The 25,317-nt window shown below is 35.8% G+C and overlaps 1 protein-coding gene across 9 annotated transcripts in view; it reads right to left on the bottom strand.

Annotated features, from left to right (window-relative positions):
* Positions 1-23,708, bottom strand: part of LOC131437078 (GATA zinc finger domain-containing protein 14-like) — a 30,640-nt gene extending 6,932 nt beyond the window's left edge. The window contains exons 1-5 of one of the 9 annotated variants that reach the window (XM_058606150.1): positions 23,558-23,708; positions 22,406-22,790; positions 12,261-12,556; positions 11,987-12,136; positions 59-1,210 (exon numbers count right to left, since the gene is read on the bottom strand). In XM_058606150.1, coding sequence (XP_058462133.1) covers positions 59-1,210; positions 11,987-12,136; positions 12,261-12,467 — 1,509 coding nt within the window. In that variant the 5' untranslated portion in view covers positions 12,468-12,556; positions 22,406-22,790; positions 23,558-23,708. Of the gene's footprint in view, positions 1-58; positions 1,211-11,986; positions 12,137-12,260; positions 12,557-20,662; positions 21,774-22,405 lie in introns of those variants that run through there. The other 8 variants (XM_058606149.1, XM_058606151.1, XM_058606152.1 and 5 more) reach the window with 8 other exon arrangements.
* Between the last annotated feature and the right edge of the window lie 1,609 nt (positions 23,709-25,317).

The following is a 25,317-nucleotide window of genomic DNA, read 5'->3' as shown; positions in this document are numbered from 1 at the left end:
AAAAAACAAGATAATCTTAAATCATCTAGCCATATATATAAAAAATAACATTGCTAACCCATTCAGACTCTGATTTGCTTCGGTTACGGTCGACTTGTTCAACTAGATTCATATTTATCGATTGCTGTACGCCTCCCTTTCTGCCGCTCGAATAAGCAGCACTTCCTCGCCCAGAGTCAACATTCGAGCTATGATTTCCATTACGATCGTAATCTGAACTGGATATTGAGTCAATCTGCTTCTGAATTACATGAGATGCATCGGAGGCAATCTGAACTATAGTGTTGTTGTTTACATTATTGTTGTCACTTACGTGCGAACCGGGATTCCCAACTGGAGGTTTCTGTCCCAGAGTTGGCATTCCATTAGACTTTTGGGATTTATCTACATGCTCATGACCGCTATAACTTGATTCGCCAATATTGATGGTCGTGTGAGATGCATGCGAATGCGCAACGTGGTTATCTGAGTACTCGGCTAACAGTTTATGCCGGGCTTGAGGAGTTTGTTGATAATTGGATTGTGTCATTTGAGTACTTTGATGACCAGATCCTTGTGGATGGTTGTGACGATAGATATGAACATAATTTTGTTGAGTCTGTCGATTATTTTGTTGTACTGGATTTGAAGTGTCTGTTCTGGTAGGATTATGCTGTCGAAATCCACCATCGTCGCTGTCAGTACCATCCATCGGATTTGGAGAGAAATTAGGAAAACTCTGACTACCAGATACTGTATTCAACTGAGGCTGAGACATAGCCTTCATGTTACGGAATCCATTCAACGAGTCGCCATTGTAGCCATCGGCTGGATCAGCAAACTTTTTATGGTAGTACAAGGGCGAATTGCCTCTTACGTTTGTACTCCAAAGATTAATGTTAGATTGAGTGTGATTTAAATTGTTGCCCGGATTATTTCCTGATACAAGGAAAGATGATCCGAGGCTGTCGGGTTGTTGTTGTTGTTGAAGAATCGAGGACATGTTGTTCAGTTCATCATTCGCACATTCCGCGATTTCTTTTTTAAACTTGGACGAGATGAGGCCTTTAAGTTTATGATAGTTTTTCGATACAGAATTCTTAACAGTTTCTCTGTCCTTAACAGTGCTATCTCGTTCAGCTAAAGCCGTCACATCTTCGGGAAGTCGAACGGCGTTACGGGGAATAGTTCCAGTAATGGAAGAATGAATGACTTCAATTTGTGCTTGATTCTGGAAAATAAATATATGCTGATTTTCTATCATGTCTGGATATTTAACACTTCATATTTATATCTAAATGACAAAGAGATCCCCCTCTGGGCAACCTTGAATCCGTAATGAAATTAAAGAAGTCACTCAACTAATTACACTTTTTGGTTTCAAAGGATAAATTACGGTAAATTTTAAGTAATGAGGGCAGGCCCGTACCCAGGAATCATTCATGCCGGATATTTTACCTTAAACTCAATGCTACTTTGAATTTATTTATTTATTTGGGAGCAGGGAAAAGCCCGGTGGAGATGAAATTTGCAATCTCTCTCTCTCTCTCTCTCTCTCCAGCAGGCATAAAACCTACTCATTATTTGTATCAACAGATTACAATGATCCAACAGATACATTTAGGCTTAACACTACAAATAAAACTAACAGTTAAAAGTAAATTTATAACACTATAACTAGTTGCAGACACCAAGCATAACAGGTCAGTAAAAGTGTTCTGGCTAGAAATGTGTATAGGTAAATGGTATACACTAAGGTCTCTTTTTACACGGGGGTTACGGACCGTGTTTGAAAAAATCCGTGTAAAATAAAACCGTGTTAATTGCGGAAACCGTGCAAAACAAATCGCGTGGAAAATTTGACGTTATAATCCAAAAACCGTAGATTTGATTATTCGTTTGTTTTGTTTTAGATAAAATGTAACTGTTTTTTCACAATAAAAACGGAAATCTTAAAACCAGCCTGAGGTTACGAGAAGGGTCTATTCATACTTGATAAAACACATTGGATGACAAATTAAAATTAGAACACTTAGGAAACACGTTGTACGATAAGCAAATTAATCTAAATGGCTCATGCCTTCTGTTTAATGAATTCGGTTTTCAAAAGAACGATAATACGTACAATTTAGAACGTTCGACTAAAGAAGTGCTGATAATTTCACCTATAAACACTTTCACTACAAAAAAAGCTTGAGAATAAGTTCTTTTCAATTCCGAAGGTGCGATGTGTAGTGAACACTAATCGATCTTAATAGTCATTTTCAACTAAACTGAGTGGGAAGACATGGGTATTTGATGAAGATCTATGCACGCAGCGACAGAATCAAAGGGGAAGAATTCATAGAGATGAATATGGATCAAATTAGAAAAGGCATTACTATGTGTCATACTAAAGCAACTCATTTCATCGGACTAAATCAGAACACTACTAGAGTTATATCATTCAAATTGGTATCAAATACTGTACTGCTCGATATGATGAAGAGTTGAAGAGATTAGTAAATCCGACTGTTTCTTCAACGCTACGAAATTCTCGATGATATCAATGACGATGATGACATCATACACCACAACTGAGCGGAAGTAATTTACGACAGGGATTCAAGACCTGAAGACTGATAAATCATTTTATGGAAGGACAGTCAATACTCCCGTGAATTGTTGGATGAATGATTTCAGTTAATTTTCAAACTTTAAATTAGCTCTCATAATCGTTTTCTAACAGACAACCTGAACCCTTTTTAAAATATTTTCTCAAAAACAAATGACAGTGATTTTTAAACTCTCATCAAGAATTGTGTTAATTGCGAAAACCGTGTAAATAAAAACCGTGTTAATTCCGGAATTCGTGTGAAAAAAGCCGTGAATAAAAAAAACCGTGCGAAAAGAATCCCGTGTAAAAAGAGACCTTGGTGTACAAGGGTTTGTGGAGGGGGTGCTAAACGAGCGTAATGTAGATCTAATTAGTTATCAAAAAGATGGTGGAAGACAGAAAAAGCGACGGTGTTAAAATCGGCATCTAGATCTAATTAGTGATAAAAACATGGATGGTGGAAGACAGAAAAAAAAAAACAGAAAAGGACAACCGGGTCAATTCTAGTTAGTTTCTAAATGGTACAATATAAGACATCGATTAAACTGAATTACATTACAAATAGTTGTACAGTATTTGCTTGTAAAATTACAACTCTCTGCGCCTAATTCGTATTACTGTTTTTGAATTAGTTGATTCTAACCACAAAATTTCTAAAATAACTATAAAATTAGTTAAAATTGAGAATTTACTTTGCTGAAAAAACTCTTATTTTTAAAGAATGCGTTTAGTTGGTGAATATCCTGGACACAAACCAGCAATATTTCAATCCAACACGAAATTCTCATTGACAACTAATTTTTAGACTAAAATCCGAAAATTTGTCTCTATTTTTCTATCACCATAATTTCTGAAGGACAGCACAAAGAAAACCAAAATGAAACCAAATTTCGCGAAGTCGATTTAGAAGAAAAATTTTCAAAAAGAAGTTTAGGTTTCATTGTGTCTTTTTCTCCAATACAACATCGTATTTTTACCTGCCAATATAGAAAAGACAACCGCGACTGAAAAATTCTTTTCGGTAGTAGTGTGCCATCTAGTGGCTAGTAGTCATTACGGTGTTAACGTTTATTCGGTGACAGTGCGCCATATAGCTGCAAATTGCAGAAGCCAATTCAACCATTTATGTTAGTTGTAAACAATGTTTTATTTCTCTAATTCAACTAAAAAATTATTTGAATGGAAATTAAGTGTGCCTTAGCTAAAAAATGACAGCACGTTTAATTGGTGAAATCAACTAAAAAAATAGCCATTTCAACAAATATTTTATTATGATTAAGGGAATTAGAATTAAAAAATCTAAATTAGCAAAAGTAAGATTTTTTTAGTTGTCTCAAAAAATAATTAACTAAAATCAGAAAATCTACTAAGTTTTTCGCCAAAAAGCTGATTTCGGTCTTTCCGTGTAGCATTGAAGTTTCTCGAAATAATAATAGAGAGTATCAGCAATGTTCTCATAAACGACTGGTTTACAGTTATACATAATACCGTTAAACCTTTTATCTGATTTTGAGCATGTGAAAATCGGTTGAGCCATCTCTAAGAAAAGAGAGTAAGTTCCCTGTTGAAGTATATAATCATTATTTCCAGGTCGAAGTCAGCTCTAATTCCAACAACTTCATAAACTGGAGACTGGTACAGCCCAAGTCGGTTCGATTAGTCATCAACTTACAACACCTTCAAATTGGAATAGATTTGTAGTTCAATCCAGAATAGTTTTTATGTTCTTTGAATCGTCACTTCGAATGAAGATTTGAAATTTTTAACTTTCATCACCTGATAACATCGGAACCGGTAGTCGGATCCTGATTTAATTCAGAACGTATCTAAAGTACTGTAAGACTTTTCATTTAAATTTAAGTTTGTGAAAATCGGCTCTACCATCCAAACTGGAGACTGAAGACTAGAATAACTGAAGTGTGATTATCTGGTCATTTTCTAACAAGATCTACAAACTACAAGATCGTTGTTTTATGAACATTTTTCATGGAAATTGCAGCTCTTTATATGGTCATTTATAAAAAAAGCACTCTTAAAATCAAAACTTTTACACTAATCGCCCTGTAATTTCTGAACCGAGAGCCGGATGGAAATAGAATTTAGTGCTTGTGAAAATCGGCTCAGTAATCTAAAAGCAAAGTGAGTGTACAGTAAGTGCTTCAACGATACAAACGATACAACGATACATCGAATTTTTACTGACGATGAAAAGTGGGTCTTTACGATAATCAATCGATAACCAATTGGAAACTAATTCTGGGTATAAACTAATATAATTTTTCCTTACACTGATTATCGCACTAAGTGACCATTTCCGGCACTTCCTGAAATCGGTTTGTTTAGTATGTAACTAATCCGAATTAAATCAGTTTTGAGTTAGAATTTTACCTTTTTTGCATCGTCGCTCTGAACTGCGAAAGGTTAGCGACTTTGTTACAAGAAAAGCTCTGATGAATTCCTAGTTTGCCTTTATCCATTCTCACATTCAATATCTTATGATTGCATGGGGTCATGCGTCTAAATCTAGACTCATAAAGATCCAGGTTCTGCAAAATAGATGTATAAAAACCATATTCAGGTTACCCCATCTATATCCTACTGTTTTGCTGTACTCGAACATCAGTCACATAATTTTTCCCATATTGGCACTAAGAGTTATGCAAATGATCATGTTCGTTCACAAAGCACTGTACCAACCAGGATCTCGCAGCAATACACCACTGTCGGTTAAGTAGTGTATCGAAAATAAGCTATCCACATACATTTGTGTTATACGCATGTATTTGTGATGGTTTTTTATGATCAGATCGCAGCATGCTGTGCGTTTGGCTGTCAGCTTTCGATTCTTTACGTTTTTGTGCGGTTGAAATTCTGCGTTTTCAAAATGTCGCGTATTGAAAAGGAAGTGGAAATTAAAGATCTGGACACATGGCTAAGTGAGAAGGATATTACTATGCGAAAATTGGTGAAGCGGTTTGGAATTCATCATGCCAGTGTTAAAAACATAATTAACAAGTTTCGGGAACATTATTCTTAGGATGAGCTACCAGGAAGATGCAAAAAACCCGGTTCCCCCAACCCGAAACTGGACCAGAAAGTTGTATCTCTAATAATGAAGAACATATCTATGTCAATACGTGATTTTGCCAAAACAGCAGGAACGAGTGTCGGAATGGTCCAGCGTATCAAGAGGCGAAATCACCTAAAGACCTACAAGAAGTAGAAAATCTCGGAACAAAGTGTAAAACAGAAGAAGCAAGCAGCAACAAGGGCCCGGAAATTGTATTCGCGTCTTTTGCAGGGTCCGGATGCATTCGTTTTGATGGACGATGAGACTTATGTAAAAGAGGACTCAAAAACCCTTCCAGGTCCACAATACTTTACTGTTGTCGTTGTGGAGGATGTGAGCGATGCGGACAGGTCGATTCAAGTGGAGAAACTCGGTCGAAAGGTATTGGTATGGCAAGAAATATGCTCCTGAGGTTTGAAGTTAACCATTTTTTACACTACCGGAACTATAAATGCAGAAATCTATCGATCTGAGTGTTTCCAGAAGAGATTGTTGCCTTTATATAAGAAGCATAGTACAACTCCACTGTTTTGGCTGGATTTGGCGTCGGCTCACTATGCCAAAACCACTCTCAATTGGCTTGTGGAAAAGGTATACATTTCGTTGAGAAAAATATCAATCCACCAAATTGGCCTCAGTTTCGACCCATCGAACGTTACTGGGCAATCGTGAAGAGGGTCTTCAAGAAGACTGGTTAGGCAGCTGGGAACATGCAGGAGTTCAAAAAAATTTGGCCTCAAGCGTCCAAAACATGCGATGCAACACTTGTCCGGAACTTGATGAAGAGCGTTCGATCAAAAGTTCGAAAACTCGTGAAGGAATAACTTAAATTTCATCCGGTTTTCTTTATGCTCAAGTTCAACTTCGTACAATAAAGGATCAATTTTTAGTGTGAATAAAATATCGCTTTTTATCATAATGTGAAAGAAAAATTTGTGGATAGCTTATTTTCGATACACTCCTTATCACTCGCCAACGAAGTAGTAGACAAGTTAGCTCGTTACTGCGAGCATGCGCCTCGACTAACTTTGGTCAAAGCCGAAAATTGTTTCGTGGCCCAACAATCTATAATTCTCTACCTAATACTTTGGAACTAATAACGAACATAAACAGGTTCGAAACTAACCTGAAACAACATTTGAAATCGAAGATAGCCGATTATATCGTTTAAGTGTATCAGCCGTATAATGCATATTAGATTATATTATACTATGTTGCCTGTAGTGATGTCAAACTGTGTTATTAGTGCATGCATTTCCTAAACTCATGATTATCAACTTTATCTATTCATTCATGTATTCAAACAATCATCATTTCATCGATCCAGCCACTCGTTCATTCATTCTTCTATTCATTCACATTCACTCAGCCATAATTCATTCATTAACTTAATAATTAATTCATTCACTCATTCACTCATTCATTCACTCATTTTTATACTCATCTATTTATCCACTCACTCATTGATTAACACCTAACGTTTCTTTTATTCACATATTTTTCCAAATACGTAACGAAAATGTGAAGAGGTTTTTTTACCCTTTTAAGAGGGGCTCCGACCGTGAGCTCTTATGTGCATGGGAGTGTGGAGGGCAAAAAAAAACCGGTGTGCAATTTTAAACACATTCTACCAGAAGTCGGATGTGGATATAAATCAATAGTGGGACTATGAGACCTGTTATTTGAGCCTTATTTTGTGAAAATCGGTCAAGCCATCTCCGAGAAAAATGAGTGACATTATTTGACACATACTCACACACACTAACAATACTCAGCTCGATGAACTGTGTCGAATGGTATAGGACAATTTTCGCTAGTCAATTTTCGAGTGATTGCATCACGTTTCTATATGAGGCAATAAGTATACTTTTTTAGAATCTTTATCATGATTTTGTGATAATACTAACAAGTGGGTACAAATTAAATGGAAGAGAATATCAAGGGTGTAAACACTACAAATGGTCCCATCGGTTTATCTATTTTAATTTTCCTTGCAATTATTTTAGCGTATTTTTTATGTTTTCTAATTTTTTTTCTGATTGGGTGGAAAGATGGTGGCCTTTATCATAATATAAGATAGTAAAGAGGAATGATTTGCAATTACAAAAAAGTAGCTGTCATTTTCAGATTCGATTGAATAACTTATCCATTTCGTTGCGCTTTAATTTTTTATCATTTTCGTATACAGATTTTTTATCCTCCGATACAGATTTACAGAATTTTGCCCTGAAATATATAGATTTTAATGGGCCAACCCTTCACGCTATACGAAATTGAACAAAGCACGTTGCGTGCTTTGTTCGAAAGGCGGTGGTGTTTTCTTCTTCCGTACCAGCACGTACCGAAGCGTACCGGTGTTGCATCGTCAGCTTGTACGATGGTTTGAAAGTTTTGACACTCTTCGCTCTACAATTTTGGAACCGGAAACCGGGGACAGTCTCAAAGTAGGTTTATATATCCACCAACTAACGAGATCTGCAATTCAAACTTTAACCATCTAGCCAAAGTACATTCGTTGTTTCCTTCTTCCCAATGAAAAGTGTTAGCAGTTGGATAAATTGTTGACGATTAGGCATTACCTGTTCTGTTTTAACGCTATTCAATGTAAAGTTGTGCCTCCTTATTGTGTATTACAATTGAATAGAGGAGGAGATGGAAGTTACATTATTACAAAGCTTACTCTTATGTTTCAATTGTTCGATCGCACACCAATCTTTGCAGAAAAAGTTACGAAAATGTCAGACTGCTATAAAATTGAACATAATAAAGAAGTTTGAAAATCGACAGAATTGATAGCATCGGGCAGCTACGAATTGGGCTTTTGAAATTTTATTCTTATAGTATCTTTTATTATCATTCTCTAGTTTAAATTTTTATTACTGTTTGACTTCAATTAAGCTTCCAAGCAAGAGCATTCATAGAGCCGGGGTTGGGTCTGAACCCTTTTCCGCACAATATAATTCTACGGTGACTGTAACCGTTGAATGCAAACCGTGAAAATTTGTTGTGATAATTACTTGATTGATGCGGGACGTTTCACGGTGTGTAACGCAGAACAACTTTATAGCAAACGCATCTTAATCCACCTAGTGGTGTGATAACACCCTTCTCTTGCTTTTCAAATAGTCTCTTTGAAAAAGATTTTCCCTTGCTCATATAGAAAGAAAGGTTATGCAATCGCTGTGAAAAACCGACTTTACAACAGAGGTCCGGGGGGCCGAGTGTCATATACCATTCGACTCAGTTCGTCGAGATCAGAAAATGTATGTTTTTATGTGTATATGTCTGTGTGTATGACTGTGTGTATGTGACAAAAAATGTCACTCAATTTTCTCAGCCATCTGAACCGATTTTCATGAACTCAATTTTAAAAGAAAGGTCTTATGGTTCTATAGACTACTATTGAGTTTTATCCCGAACCGACTTCCTCGAAGTATTCTTGATATTCTCTTATGGTGCTAGCTACCGAAAAAAATGGGAATTTCGTTTTAAAACATCCTCGAATTTCACCAAGCGTTTTCGTCCATTTTCTTGTTGAAGTATCATATTTATGACACTAGTCTTTTGTGTCGGTGCGTCGTTATAATCGTTCGAAATTTCCAATCGCACGTGAGGTATCTCAATCCATATTGAAAAATAAAGTTTCGTAGTATTTCAAAGTGCATCTAACCACTTAACTTGAATTTAAGTGTCAGCCATTTGCTCTTCGAATTTGTTCAATGAATCAAACGAGTATAGGCTTGATGAAACGAGAAAATTGAACTGATAGAAACATTTTCAAAAGTTGCACATACAGACATTTTCCTATCTCGGAAAAATTTGGGAAAACAAAGATTTTCAATTTAACGAAATGAATGAAATTCCAATGAAACCGTTAACATATTAAGATAAAACTTGTTTTAATCCACCTTGTGGTGTAATGATGCCATTCTCATATTACTCATAACATCATAAATGTTACTGTAGAATTCGCAAAAACAACTGTTCATTGAAAAGAAAAGTTTGTTCGCACTTAGTCTAAAAAACTCTACAAATTCTGTTTATCCTGTAGTTCCGGAACCGGAAGTAGTATCCACAACAAATTTAGAAACTCTGAATGAAACTGTAAGACTTTTTCTCTGAACCTATAAGTTTGTGAAAGTTGATTTGGCCATCATGGAAAAAAGTTAGTGAGATCCTGATCACTATTTCCAATTCGTCCGAAACCGGATTAAGATAACCGGAATAGCCGAAGTTGGTTCGTTTGTTAGCAACAAATATGACCTACAAATTGGAACAATTTTGAATCTAGTTAAACCTAGAATCACTATCTCATGCTCTATTAAACGAAGCGAACCAGCGTTTTTGTTACTTTTGCGTATGTAAGTCAAGCTAAACAGCATGAGTCCGCAACATAAAACTTGTAGTAGGATTATTATTATTATTATTATTATTATTATTATTATTATTATTATTATTATTATTATTATTATTATTATTATTATTATTATTATTATTATTATTATTATTATTATTATTATTATTATTATTATTATTATTATTATTATTATTATTATTATTATTATTATTATTATTATTATTATTATTATTATTATTACCTGTTGAGTTTTACCCGGATCGGACTTCCGGTTCGGGAGTAACGGGGAAGATTGTGCTACAAAATGAAGAAAAATTGCACTCGATTTTCTCGGAGACCACTCAACCGATATTTTTCAACTAAGATTTAAATTGCAGGCCTTGTGGTCTCATAGGTTTGATGTTGTCAAACATCGCAGAGAAATCGAAGTGAATTTAGTTTTTTGAGTTTTTCTTCTCCACGTTCGGTGCGCTCGGAACAGGAAAAGAGGGGACCAGTAGTGCCGAATTAAGTTTTCATGCCCACAAGCTAACAAGCTCTGCAAACTAGAAAAATTTATCAGACAGTTTTATGGGATTTGTACCTGTTTTCGACCATCGTTCGTTAAAAATACTCATGGAATTGGTAATTTTCTACTTACCACGATTTAGTTCCGGAACCGGAAGTCAAATCCAGATAAAATGTTCTAAAAATTTCTAGAAAACTATAAGACCTTTTATTTGCTTCTAAGTTTGTGAAAATCGGTTGAGCCGTTTCCGAGAAAATTGAGTGTACATTTTTTCTCTAATTTTCACATATTACCATGTATCTCTGGAGCCGGAAGTCGGATCCAAATCAAATTCAATAGCAGGCTATGGAACCATAGGACTAGAGATGGGCAAAACAGTTCATTTCAAAGAACCGTTCAGTGATGCGGAGCTCTTTTGGAAGAACTAGTTGTCTTGAGCCGTTCGTTCGTTCTTTTCATAGTTGGTTTGTTTGTGCAAAGAATGGACGAGAACTGAGTTTTGTTATGTCGTTTTCACTTGATGCCAAACCCAACCCAGTTTTCACTCTAACTGCTGTCAAACCGAATGTTTGAAGCCAGTTTTGAACCTAGGTTCAACGTTGTTGAACTGAAAATCGAATTAGTTTCGAACCTGGTTTTTACCTTATGATCAAAAAAGAACCGGAGTTGTTCTAAATTTTCATCCATTATAAAAATCGCCACACGAAAATTTTTCAACTTCTTTGTATAGACGCCAAACAAAAACTAATCGTACGATATGCGTCAAAACTTTACAGAATGTGTATAAAAGTGTTGCCAACGTTGAGAGAATAAAAGTTTACCGATAGGACAAGCGCGGGAATTTTAAAAGGAAAATTCCTGTTCTTTTTTTGTCATAAGGTATATCAGGTTTGCTCGAACACTCGTTCCTAAGTGCGAAATCAACACAGTTTCATGAAAACTTTTGCTCATTCATTCTTTTAGAAGAACTGGTTCTTTTGAACCGTTCGCGAACGAATTGCCCATCTCTACATAGGACCCTTAATTTGAATATAAGTTTGTGAGAATCAGTCGAGCCATCTCTGAAAAATGTGAGTGCATATTTTTTCCATTTTTTTGTGCATATCATCCTGTATCTCCGGAATCGGAAGTCGGATCTGGATGATATTCAATAGCAGTCTATGGAACCATGAGACCTTTCATTTGAATCTTTGTTTGTAAAAATCGGTTTAGCCATCTCTGAGAAAAGTGAGTCCATATTTTTGTTACATACACACACACACACACACACACACACACACACACACACACACACACACACACACACACACACACACACACACACACAGAAATTTGCTCGGTTCGTCGAGCTGAATCGAATGGTATATGACATTCGGCCCTCCGGTCCTCAGTAAAAAAGTCGGATTTTACAGTGATTGCATGGCCTTTCTATATGAGAAAGGCAATAAAAATTAATTTCTAGACAAAAACACTCACCCACGCCTGTGTTTGTTTGGTTGGCAATTCAGGACCTACAGCAGAACCTGATGACCGGTTCAACAATGGAATACTCGTCTTTCTGTTATCATGCATTAGAGGAATCTTCGATGCATTCTTGTTGGATGATAAAACTAATTCTCGTTCGATCTGTTAGAAAAATTCGAAGGACAAAAATGATGAATTAACATGTGAAGAAAGTTCACTCGGGAATTTCTACTTGACGATGATTAGGGGTACGATGTAGAAAAAGATACTGCAAAATCACACTTACCGGAAACTTACTGGAATGAGTTCGCAGGGGCGGGCTCGGCAGGTGCTGGGAGGAGCCTATTGTTGCACATACAGCTGCTGACGATGACGGCGACGATGATAATGATGATACCGTGCCTGTAGCTGCTGTGCCGGGAATAGGATGGTCATTTTGCACACTACATGATGTCCCAAGGGGCTGCGGAGGCATTCTGTACGGAGGATTCATGCAGTTGATAAACTTTGCAAGTGGTTGCGAGAATAGAAAAGACGAATCGGTGACACCGACGGTTTCATTTTCTACCACAGTCGCTTCTGCTGATGTTGTTATTGGCCCGATAAGATCCAACCAGGCGAAGGTAGCGTTTGAATGAAAAGAGCAAATTAGGTTATGGAGTTCATTAGTGCCTGTTTTGATGTTGTCAAATTTAAGAATACTGAAATATACTTGGAATTGTTTTAAGAAAAGTTTTTCTTCACTAGTAATGTCTAGAATAAGGGAACCAAATATTTTGTTGAGTATTTTAATGTCACACAACGCTCATATTGTCATATGTTTTTGTATTCTTGAAAGCAAACTACAACATCAAAACGAAACTGATTGCCAGCGTTTACAACGTTTGTATATCATATCTTATTAAATTGTGCAGATTCAGCTGTTGCACTTCTCTATTTTTTTTTTATTTATTATTTTGATTATCATTATCTCTTCAATGTCCGAAATATCGGAAGCATCGACATTCTGAAACAAATTGCTAGATATTTTTATTTGAAACTGTTCAGTAAGCTCGACTGGGCGGAATTTCAGTCAATTTAGGAATTTTTGGATAAGAATTTTTGAGATCTGATATCTCAATTCAACTTGAACAATTGCATTACTTAGATTTTTATCAACACCAAACGGGGAAACAGATTAAAAAAAATATTGACGAAGGGAATAACAAAATTGTGAAAAGCAATATTACAGAGACCAAACACTACACCTCTCTTTTGCCATTTGTTAACTTTCCTGTATGAGAAACAGAACGCAGAAATCTGCATGATTGAATAAAACCTCGGTTCATGTTCATTTGTATGAAGCCACTACGCAGTTCAATGCATGTAAAGCACCTGGAAGGATTCTTAGTGTCAGTAGGATCGTAGTACTAGCCATGCATTGATTCTGTAGGCCAGAGATGTCTATCTCCTCTGTGTGACGAAGAGCAAGCAAAATTTCTCCTCTCGCACTGACAACTTCAACGAGAGCTCTTCTCTTTCACATTTATACACCACTGTTGTGTAAGTGTGCACGCATCATGAGTACGTTTGTTTATTTCCTTTTACCTCTTCCACTGAATCGCACCAAAGTGCTAGAGCATTAGCTAATAAATTCTCTGAGGTGGATGCAGATACTTTCACAGAGGTGTACACGCCGGTGAGCACTCTACTGTATGGTTTTCGTAGATGAAGCGTGGATACGCAAAATCAGCAAAATAAAACAATTTATCGTAAAATTTTCGGTTTTCCTTGCAAATTTTTCATAGCAAGGCCAGATCTACTCTCTATTAATTGAAGTTCACAGAAGTGTTCGCTCACCATCACGCGCCAGTGGTCACTTGGGTGTATTTAGACGAGAGCGCGTGTGAGCGATTCATGCGAAGAGAATGTGTTTCTCTCGCGCCAGCTGCTTTAACCACAAGCACACACTCAAATGCTGTCTATTCGACACTGAGAAGAAGTGCGCTTTCCTCTTTGTGCGGTGATTCGTTTTTTGCATCCTCGGTGTGGCAAAAATCTGACTCTAGCGTGTATAACTCTGGTGAAATGCCATCTCTGCTGTAGGCTGATAATCGGCTGCGAAGACTGTTGGAAAAGAAAGACGAAATTCCCCAAAAGAAATATTATGCCAAGACAGTCGTGTCCTGGTGGAACGTTGAATTTATGAAGTATACAAATTAACTAGATTAGATTATTCTAAGGATACGCTTGGAATACAATTCTTTGGATAAACAGCCTTAAAAAGACACATTTATTATTCTGAATAAAAGAAAAGACTGTTATTATTTCAGGACGAATGAAGACAAAAAAAAACGGGGACGGATATAGCGTGATGGGTAAGTCGATGAATGACCATAAAGTTAAACCTTTATAATCGAGTAAAAAAAAGTCAAATAAAATTTCAACGTCCTTGGTGATTTTTCCATACAAAACGAAGAGTTTATATAATATATTATATTTATATTAATATAATATTCTTTATATTTATATTAATATAATATTCTCAAAACCATGATATCAACCAAATAAAATCGATTCGAGTTCCGATGCGCCGTCGCTTGCTATGATGTTATTTCGGTAGAAACGAGTAGGTAAAAGTAATAGGTAGAACACTCCCCCTTCTTTAGACAAAATCATTTTTTTAAACAAAAGTTCTATCAGTAACACAGCAAGCTGGGTTGCTATCGTCTGCCGCAAAATATCGAAAATCATGCCCCTTGTGAAAATGCGTTTTCATCATTCTATTTTCATTGGTATCTACGAAAAACATAAATCAATTTGCCTCTCAACATTAGTGCAACCAAATATCCACATTTTAGAAAAAAAATATTGAGATTTAGCTATTCATGCACAAGGGCTTGTCATAAACGTTAAAAACGTCATAGTACGATATTACGGATAACAAAAAGTTTCAACACAACCTCATCATGAAAAAACTGTTTTGGCTTCGTTTAGTTGTTTTTCTTCCTCGTGTGTTTTCATTACAGCATCCAACCAACCATAATCGTAATTCAATTTACCTTTTGGCGGAGTGTACACCGCTGCATATTTCATACTTTTTTAGCTGGCATGCAGAAGCTGACTTGAGGTTATTGCCCCTTGTTTATTGGTTTAATTCAAACATATGGACAATGAAAACCAAATAAGTTAAATCATAGTAAAAGTCAAATGGAAACCTTTCCGTTTTGGAGTTAGAATATTTGGACAAAAATAATTATATTTTAACCCTCCGTAATACTAGTTAACTGTTTTAATAAAGTAAGAAATATCGGTGTAAATAGACGTGATGCAATCCTTTGTACTATTACAACCTGTTTTGTCCACTTATTGAATTGGTTCTGAGTTAAAATTCGGACTGATAGAACAAACTTAACAGTTCAACTTGAATTGCAAAACAGACGTATCGTAAAACACAGTTATTTTGAATGTGTGGAATTTTTGCACAAAACAAGCATTCTTTAAAAACCCTTTAATAAACGTTTCATTTCGTGACTTTCGGACATCAGACAAAAATAAATATGGTACGTGTGGTCAGCTTCGATTTGAATGAAAATTTGCACACGTTTTCAAAATAGCAAACTATTTTTTTATGGACGAAGAAACCAATTCAACTCAGAACTCTGAAACTGTAATTGGTATAAAATGTTGTCATATAATAAGTCCCAGGAAATTTATTGGGAACTCTGAAAACATATATACTGAAAAAGGGTGCTTTTTGAACATTAGAAAATTAAACTAAGAAGTTAATGCTAACGCCAAACCGGGGTTAAATAAACGATATTAAAAATTTAGTTCTTGATGCAATCTTGAAAACATTATAATGTTGTTCTACGGGTCGGATGCAATGCATTTTCCATAGTCCAATTTTTTCTATATCTTTCCTGGAAGTAACGAGTGCACGAGATGTTTAAACAAGCAATTTAAAAACTCCGATTTATGTTGAATTGTACCGTTTGGCTCCAAATAGTGATAACTCGGAGACTGTAAATTGTCCATAAATAATGACGAAAAATAAATTGTATGAAATCGATGCGGCTTTCTGAAAAATTTACATATACTGAAAAAAAAAATCAACAATGTTGATTGTTTTTAACTTGAAACCAACACTTGATATTAACACAATTAGAGTCCTTTCGAAAAAGAAGAAGTTGTGCCTAAAATAATTTGTTTTAGATGTAGCCGTAATCGACATATTTAGAGATAAAATTCAGGAGCCTTAGTTATTTTTGTTTCGATTGTAGATGTATTAATCATTCGGTCATTCGCATCTTGTGTCCAGAAAAACTTTCCAGCTACGAGGCCTGAAAAGCTTTCCAGTTTACGAGTTACGTTGAGGTTTGTAAAAAGTGCATGAAAATATACATCCGCCCTTTTTAATAATCAGTCTTAATTCGAAACGGTCTTTTCTTCCAAGCCAAGCCAAGCCAAAATAGTTTGTCTTACTGAAAGCATAGCCAAAAGTACATCACAATCGGCGTGCGTAAAGCTTGATGATTTTATAGTCATTTCTGGAATCGCTTATATTCAAGGATCTAAGAGCTTGAGCATGAGCGACTACCCCTGGTTGCTACTCCGTTACTGATTGGAATTAGCTGAAATTGTACAGGGAGTTTTTAGATGATCCATACTGGGACTGGTAAATCATCCTTCAATGTACATCTTCTGGTAATCCCAGAATTCAGGCCGGCCAGGCCCGAACGTAGATCGTCTAAGGAATGGGATGGGATGTTAGTCCAACACTTGTTGTTACTAGAGGCCGTATATACTACTGCGCACTCCACAAGTGTCACGAGAGAAGGATATTTGTTAGTAAAAAATTCAGTATTGGTCGTATTCGCGCGCGACTCAGTATGTTCCGGTTTCAAGATGCTCGGATGCACCACTAAACTCACTGATTTCCCGAGTAAACGTTTCAACAATATCCTATGTTGAAGTCCCGGAAAGTCTTGATTCACAGCTCTTATTCGAGTAAACTGAAGAAAGATTTGCAATACTATCGCGTAACGAATAAAAACTTACCTATTTTTTATAAATGAAATTACGTGTTACAAAATAAACGAATGAATAGGATTAAGACAAAATAGTTGATTCATTGCATTGACATATTCTAAACAGTTGTTATAAAATCATTATTTATTATTTATTATTCTTTATTATTTCCGCTTTATTATTTTAATTACTTAATAATTATTAATTGGTTATATTGGTTGATCTGGGCAGCCGGCTACCGAGAAAAATCTTAATTTATTGTTTGAAATATTAATATCAAGTGTTTTTTACTACGTGTTCAAAATATCGATATATGTTATCTCTGTTATTAACTTTGTAATATCAACGGATTTGCGCAATAGTTTTAGATTATTTATTTTTTTATCATTCAATTTATAATCCTAACAGACAATCAATAACATGGAAGAAGAAAACATTCCAAATATAACTTTTTTTCGAAGTTAGACGGAAATTGACATGTTGAATGAAGAGATAATTTAGTAAAATAGAGTAATCAGAAATGAAACATTGAAAATATCTGATAACTGAAAGGAAAAAGAAACTCCTGCAATTGTCGCCTTTTACGACATGGAAGCAGGAACCCAATTTTGTATTTAGGCAGGAATCTCAATTTTGTATTTAGGATCTATTCTTGGTTCATTTTTTTCCGCCGGATTCCACACGGCATCTAGGCTGGTACTGTCCGGAGAGAGCTAATAGGTACTATCAATCTCCTAGTGGACCCCAGCCCCTCGCTTATATTCAAGGATCTAAGAGGCTATTGAAAGTTTGGCACAATCATATACAGTGGTGGAAATAAAAAAATGCGTAGACAATCCTCTGAGAGTAATTTATCTCAGACGTCACCATATTATAAATGTGCTAAAACGCCATCTCGATATGAGATTACTTGCTCATTCGCCAATGTGTGGCATAGTAGTATCTGTCGGAATTCGGGATAGTTTGACTGCAAGAAAAAGTATAACTTGTGAAGGCAACTATTCTGACTGGCGTTATAGCGATCAACAGGAGATAAAGAAAAAGAAAATGGTCAGTATTTCTGTGGGAAAAACAATAGGTTAAGGGCTGAGGACAGCACCGTAAAGTGGTAGGGTTTTTGTTATTTTCCCGTTTCAAATTAAATTTTCTTGGAAACGGTGCAGAATGTAAAAAAACCCACCAGACAATGTCTTCGAAATTTAGTTTAGAATATTCTGTGATATTTTCAGAATGATTCATTGAGTTTAGCCAGACCCTGTCAGCTTGGAGCGAAATCAATCTTCAGTTCAACAACGCCATCGCACGGTATCACATTCAACATATCAATCGGAAGATGAAATATCAAATTCGAAGAAATGAGGTTGGGTGCTGTTTTATATCTGGTAAATTGATAAATGATGATCAAAAGACTTTATTCGTCTATTTGCTCATACACTCATACGTATGATGACAACATGTGAAATCTCAATTTTGTACCCATATTTGTAAGGTTTTGCCATCTGCATTCGTTCAAACTTAAGTGAATTGAAAAAAAATCATCCAAAGTTTTCCTAAATACATTGAAAATGTCAAAAGGATTTCCATCGTGCTATCTCGTGGTGACCAGTCTGATTGTTTTTTTGAATAAATTTACGACTGTCTGTGAGGAAGAGTAAGTATTTGAAACAACTTAGCATGTATTTCATGAAATGGTGCAAAATGTTTTGCTTATATGTAAGCAAACAATGTTCCGAAGTAGACGTTACGACTCAGTTGTCTTGGATTGGCTAGGGTAATCTTCTGACCTCAATCCAATAGAAAACGTTTGGAATGAGATCAAGAGAAAATGTTCAAATACTAAATACAAAAAAAAACGTGATGATTTGTGGAACGGAATCCGAAAAGCTTGGTATGCAGTTCCAAAAGAGACATGTGAAAAGCTCGTGGATTCTATGAAAAAGTGTTGCGAAGCTGTTCTGGGCAACAATGAATTATAGTAAATATATATTGTTTTTCTTGTGTGTGTGTCACTCAATTAATCCCGTTCTGTTGTTGCTAGTTTGTTTGTTTCAGTTTTACAGCAAATCTGATATAAGAAACTTTCGAAGTAATTCATGTATTAATAGTAAGTTTTTTTTACACCACTATACGTCTGATACGTTGGATCATTACCCGATTGAATTTCAATTTGCCGGCATTTTGGGAATATTCAAATAGGGTAACGGCTCCCTATTTCATCTGAGCTCCTATTTCCATCTCATCCCTTCACCTCATTACTTTGAACATGAATAATATTTTACAACCTACCTGAACCAAACATTGAAATGTTTTAAAATGATTATAAAAGCTATTGTCACACTTTCCCATTGAAAGAAATGGTTTCAAATTTTTCGTTTATCGTTTTTTTCATTAAAAATAAACTCACTTTTCAATTTAGGACACATTTTCGTCTCAAGATTTACAGTTCGTCATGTTTCTGATTATCTACTAATCGATTCGTCTCAAAACATGATCACTTTTTCGCACAATTACACTACCATTGAATGCTGGATGACTTCATAATTAGTAATGATCACTTGCCACTTGTTTAATTAACGATTTAAAACTTCAAAAACTACCCGACAAACAATAAAAGTCTTTTAAAATATGAGATGAAAGTTTTTCACTTAGTTCACTTGATTGCGCTTTGTTTTCATCTTATTTGGTTTTGCAAAGTTGCCAAGTTATCTCATATTGTTAAAAAAAAAAAATTGTTTTTCTTCTTCAAATTATTATCAAAAAGTATGTTTTTGGTATCCGTGACATTAGTTTAATTGTATTATTGATATTAATATTTAAATAAAGCTGTTTTGGCTTCGAATATTACCAGGAAGAGCGTGTTAAATACTAATGAAATAACCATTGTGGCAAATCTAGTAGCACTGGTTTCATTCCGCTATACGCCAACATAACGCTGTGAAGTGTGTGTGAGTGTTTCATCGGCTGTGCACAAAGATGCCAGATGTTTTCATAGAAAATATGTATTACTTTGCATATAAAGTCTATATCTGTTCTATTTGTTTTCACTAATAAAATGATGTTAAAAGATGCCCCATTAATTAGATAATTCAACGAGTAATTTTTTTACCAATAATAATAATGTGGAAAAATCCTGGTGGGTACGGTTGTATCGTTTGAGTTGTATATGTGGCAGCGGTAAGGCAGTCGGTCACCAGAATGTCTGCAAGCCATATTTTTCCAGCTGGCGGCGTTTAGTCAGCCATCTGGCAGCCGCATACGCATGGGTGAGAGTGTAATAGTGGAATATTTTGTTTTGATTGCTGTCGCCATTGCTAATTTATAGGATGAATAAAGGATCAACGATAGGATGGATAAAAATCCATTGAGATGGAATTAGGAGCAGAGTAGTGAACACATCATAAGTGTTTTTAGCTGTTTTATGAATATTAGTTAAATTTTCAAGCAATGTGAATCAATTCTCAACGTGGAGCAAGGCGAATGAAGCAGTAATATGAAATAGTTATAGTGATTTTAGTGGCTAAATCGGGGTTTGAAGGCGACGTCCTCACAAATGAGATGAAATAGGGAGCCCTTACCCTACATATTATGATTGTGTTTGCTACTCTATTTGGACTGTTATCCAAAATCGGTACCGTATCTGATGCTGAATATATGAATATGGAATATAAATATACCAACCATGTTCGTTCTGAATCTTCCTATTTAACCGCTGATGGTTTTTGATTTGCCGTACAGTTTTAACACGCATAACTTTCCGATTCCCAACAGTTGACTCTCCTCGTCGAAAATTATTGTGTTTCGTCAATTTACTTTTTCGCTATATACAGGAACTGGCGCATATTTTCCATCACAGTCGCAACTGACGTTGTAAAATATATGGATAGCATTTCCCAGAAAAACAAGACGCAACCGACCGCAAATTAAATTGTTTCGTTTGATGCGTTCTGCTCGAGTGCTGGCTACTAGAGGTTCATTCTTGAGCTTTCGCAGCAGAAAAATATGGATCACTACACAAATTTTCTATATTATACCAGTTACAAGATATTATTATAAACTTATCAATTTACAACAAAACAATAACAATTTGAAGGAGAGATAATTCCACAGCCTACTATTTCCGTGAATGCAATATTTTTATAGCAACAGTTACTACTAATTCATCCTGATACCAAGGCTTGAATGGCATTAAAATTTTAAACCTATCTATGTGCAGTTCTATTCATGAAAAATAATCGAGAAGGTATATACAATTTCAACTTGGTAAAATGCATAAGTTTGTACGTGTATTCATTGTAATTGATCCGCTGATGATAATTTCGCGATAATTGGTTGGGAAAAAAATGATTGAACGTTTCTTTGCCAGAATGTATTAAATTCATCGGTTTACAAATCAGTATCTAGCAGCACCTGGTACTAGTGTGAGCTTTCAAACCGCGATTCGCGACAAACCTAATATACGAGAGTTTTCAATTACACACGAGATACACTGCGCGCATCCTCACTGGATTTTCAAAGTACAATAACTACGGCAGTTTTTCGTTCACCTGGCTGACTGCGCTCCGGTCTTTGTTCCTTCTACTTTTTATTTGGTTGGATGACTTAGTACCAAGCCAACCAACAGCGCCGCGGTCGTCGCATCGTTCATCATTAACATCAGGGGTAAAGTTGGACTTATGCTGAACAATTGATTTAAATTTCACATCCCAGTGGTTTTGTTGTGGAAAACTTATTAACATCAGAAGTAGTTTAAACTCACAAATACTAGCATACTAGTTCATACGCTCGTGATCAAGGTTTGAATGAAAATTGTAGTAGTAGGAGTTTGCAAAGTCAGGAAGCAGGATAGGGATCTCCATTGGATGTAATAAAATCGGTGATCAATAATAAGTTAATTCAATTTGCATTTGTGTAATAATCTATCAATATAAATAATACCTTTTTGATGAAGAGTCTAGTAGTTAACTGGTGAATTGTTTGGTTTTCAAACGTTCAATTTTATAATGTCTTCATGTAATTCGATGAAGTTCAATTAAAAACAAAACATGTGTATTTGTTAATGACACTGAATTTTCAGTTTTGAACCCATTCCGTACCAATATCTTCGAGAAACTAATGCATACTATTACTAGTTAATGCGAAACCCATAAAACGATTTAGAGATAATCATTATTATTAGTTTTTTTTGTGCTCCCTAAATCCGATTGGGCTTTCACAAATCGCAACTTCATTAGTACTACCATGGGTATTCACAAACAAGTATCTTAATCGCACTAAACATAATTTTAATTGCCCTACGTTGTGCTGTTTATCGTTTCGATTCGACCACAATCGAAACAGTCTTGTCGAAGCGAAAAAAAAGTAAGTCAGCTTCAAAAATTGTTTTCAAAAGGCAAAAACCTCAGGTGGAAGAAAAAAACTTACCACGTTTTGTAGACTTCGCTGCGAACTGTTCCCATCATTGTGCTCATTCTCAGCGTTGTCTGGGATCCTTTGTGATGATGGTGGTAGCAACAGTATCTTTCGTTACGTGCAACGACTCATTATCCGCAGACGGTGCACTGAGCTTCAACCGTTCAGTTTCCCTAGAGCTGAGTCTTCCATACAGTTGCTCAATAATGTTCGCGATAGTATATCAACACAAATTTCTAATTTAGTAGTAAGCTTCTTCCAACCAAATTACAAATCCTAATGTTTTGTAAATTGTGGGCATATAATTTTATACTGACAAAGCCAATTTACAAAATAATTAATTTTTCAATAGTAATAACTACGAGTTCAACATCTGTTAAATTTTCTCACGACTGTACTAAGATCACATAAAAGCAACAAATCCATTTAATTGGTGCTATTTTTGATATATGTAGATATAAGTTCAAAAGGTAAAGATTGGCCACTCAATCTCGCCTACTATGTTCACTACTGCGTAGAGGTCACAAATCTATTTTCATTTTATTTCTTATGATCACAATCACTGAGATGTTTCACCGTTGTTGGCTTAATCCACTGATCCCATTCAATTTCAATTGCATTTCATTCGATTGGGTTCGATGAAATGCATTAAAACTAATAATCACGCTTCTGAGAGTGTGATAAAAAATTTTCCGTAAACTCACGGTTCAACATAATGAAAACTGAAGGGATTAACTGGCAACTTGAGAAATGCCTGGAGTTAGAACTTATAACTGGTTTTCTTGATAAATATATTTTTTACTAGCAAAAATTAATACACGTTGAAACATTTCAAGCGCTTGTACTTCAATGGTCGTGGTGGAGATCATGATCAACGGTCACTGGCTGTGTGTTTGTGTTATATTTTTATGCTGCTTTGATGCGACAATAAAAACTATAAACGGGAAAGCAAAAAAGCACACAAAAAAAGTTTGTGTGTAAGTAGGAAGCTACGTAAACGACAGGTTGGCGTTCTCTCCAATGCGGTGTAACACAATACACTCAACCGCATCCAGACTGAACGGGAATCGGCAACAGGTGTGCTCGGATATCTTCTATCTATGTGGAACTCGGAAGTGTTAAAAGAACAACTTTCATTTACTCTACTCTCTATTCATTGTTTACCAGCACTCTCGGTTTATTGTTGTATCACCCTTTCAATTATCCTTTCTTAAGGTTTCTGAACGTTATTCATTACTACTGAAGGAATATACTGTAAAACTGTTCGAGGAACGCACCTCACTTCTCGCTCTGATCACGACTCGAATTGTTATGACCTTACCTGTTGGTCGTCGTAGTATGCAATGGTGCGGTCGATCAAGTTATACTACTTTCAAAAAGAAGTGGTGAAAAGATGCCTAACGATGTCTTCAATCGTACCTGGTTATATGAATGTGTTCGGTTCATTCGAGTATTGAACCTTTTTTTCCGTTTCATCGACTTTTTCACTGTCACAACGATGACTGGTGGTGGTGGGTTTAGTTTGATCGAGACGAGCTGTAATCATTCGGCGAAAAGACGCGATCGCTACTATGAACAGGGGTGGCCCATAAGTACATTCGTGAGTACAGTCAATAATTAGGGATGGGAGATTCTTTAATACAAGTCTTTCCTGAGTGTCTGCATTTCCATTTTTACAAATGGCTTCAATTGTACAGTAGAATAAACCATAACAAAAAATAATTCAAAATACAAATTACTTTTCTTTCGTTTCGTTTTCGTTTGAGCTTTGTGCTGCATTCTTTTTTTTAAGTAACTATTTATTGGAATATGAGTTAAAATTAAATTATTAAAATTTAAATTGGGTGTTCAGCCACAAGTGGTGACTTTTCAGCCCTATTATATATATGATTTGGTTGTTACCATGAGGATATCATTTGCTTCCGCAATTCTGAGATTTTTGTGTACGGAAAATTCTAAGCCTACTTGTATTGTGTAATGGGGAAAAGGAACTTATATACTAACTTACTAACTAATACAGAGAGCGAATCGATTCAATTGAAGATTGCATCGATTTTTGTCGGAATTTGCTTATAATATTATGTGACACTACATCTAATGGTTCTATATTTGTGAGTCTGTGTAACTCATTTGTACTAAACAAGGAAGGACGCTTCAAAATCATTTTCAGAATTTTATTCTGAATCCTTTGAAGCGTTTTCTTCCTGGTGGAACAACAACTTGACCAAATTGGTACTGCATAAAGCATGGCTGGTCTGAAAATTTGTTTATAAATTAACAATTTGTTTTTTTTGGCAGAGCTTAGAATTTCTGTTTATAAGAGGATATAACCATTTAATATATTTATCACACTTTGCCTGGATTCCTTCAATGTGATCCTTGAAAGCGAGTTTTTTGTCATACGTTAAACCTAAGTATTTTGCTTGATCAGACCATGTCAATTCCAAACCATTCAATTTAAGAATGTGATTTTTGTTTGGTTTAAGAAAAGAAGCTCTTGGCTTACGAGGAAAGATAATTAATTACGTTTCATTCAGTAAAAACCATTCAAGCGAAGAGGTTGTGTTTCGATTGTACTGGCTCGTGAGTTAACGGCTGCTACCGAGACAATTCTAAGCTTCAGGTAGTTAAACTGCCCATAGCAAACGCAATATTCGGGGCGTTTCCCGACTGGAAAGCTAGCAACGAAGGCCATCCCGTTCATACGCACAGAGGTGTAGAGACACAGAGGTGCGAGAGCATAGAAGTGACGAGTCACAGAGGTGCCATCGCATAAAGGTGCGAAGACGAAGGGGTGCAAAGGCACAGAGGTGCTAAAGCAACCCAGTGCTGATCTACCAGGTACCAGAATTTGTACGCTGCGTAGGATCAAAAGAGACGGCATATATCGCGAGGTGCTACACTGCAAGCATCGCATTTGATCG

This window comes from Malaya genurostris, chromosome 3 (assembly GCF_030247185.1).
Source record: "Malaya genurostris strain Urasoe2022 chromosome 3, Malgen_1.1, whole genome shotgun sequence".
Lineage (NCBI taxonomy): Eukaryota > Metazoa > Arthropoda > Insecta > Diptera > Culicidae > Malaya > Malaya genurostris.
Note: the sequence above shows the minus strand (reverse complement) of the source record. Positions and strands in the feature narration are given on the sequence as shown.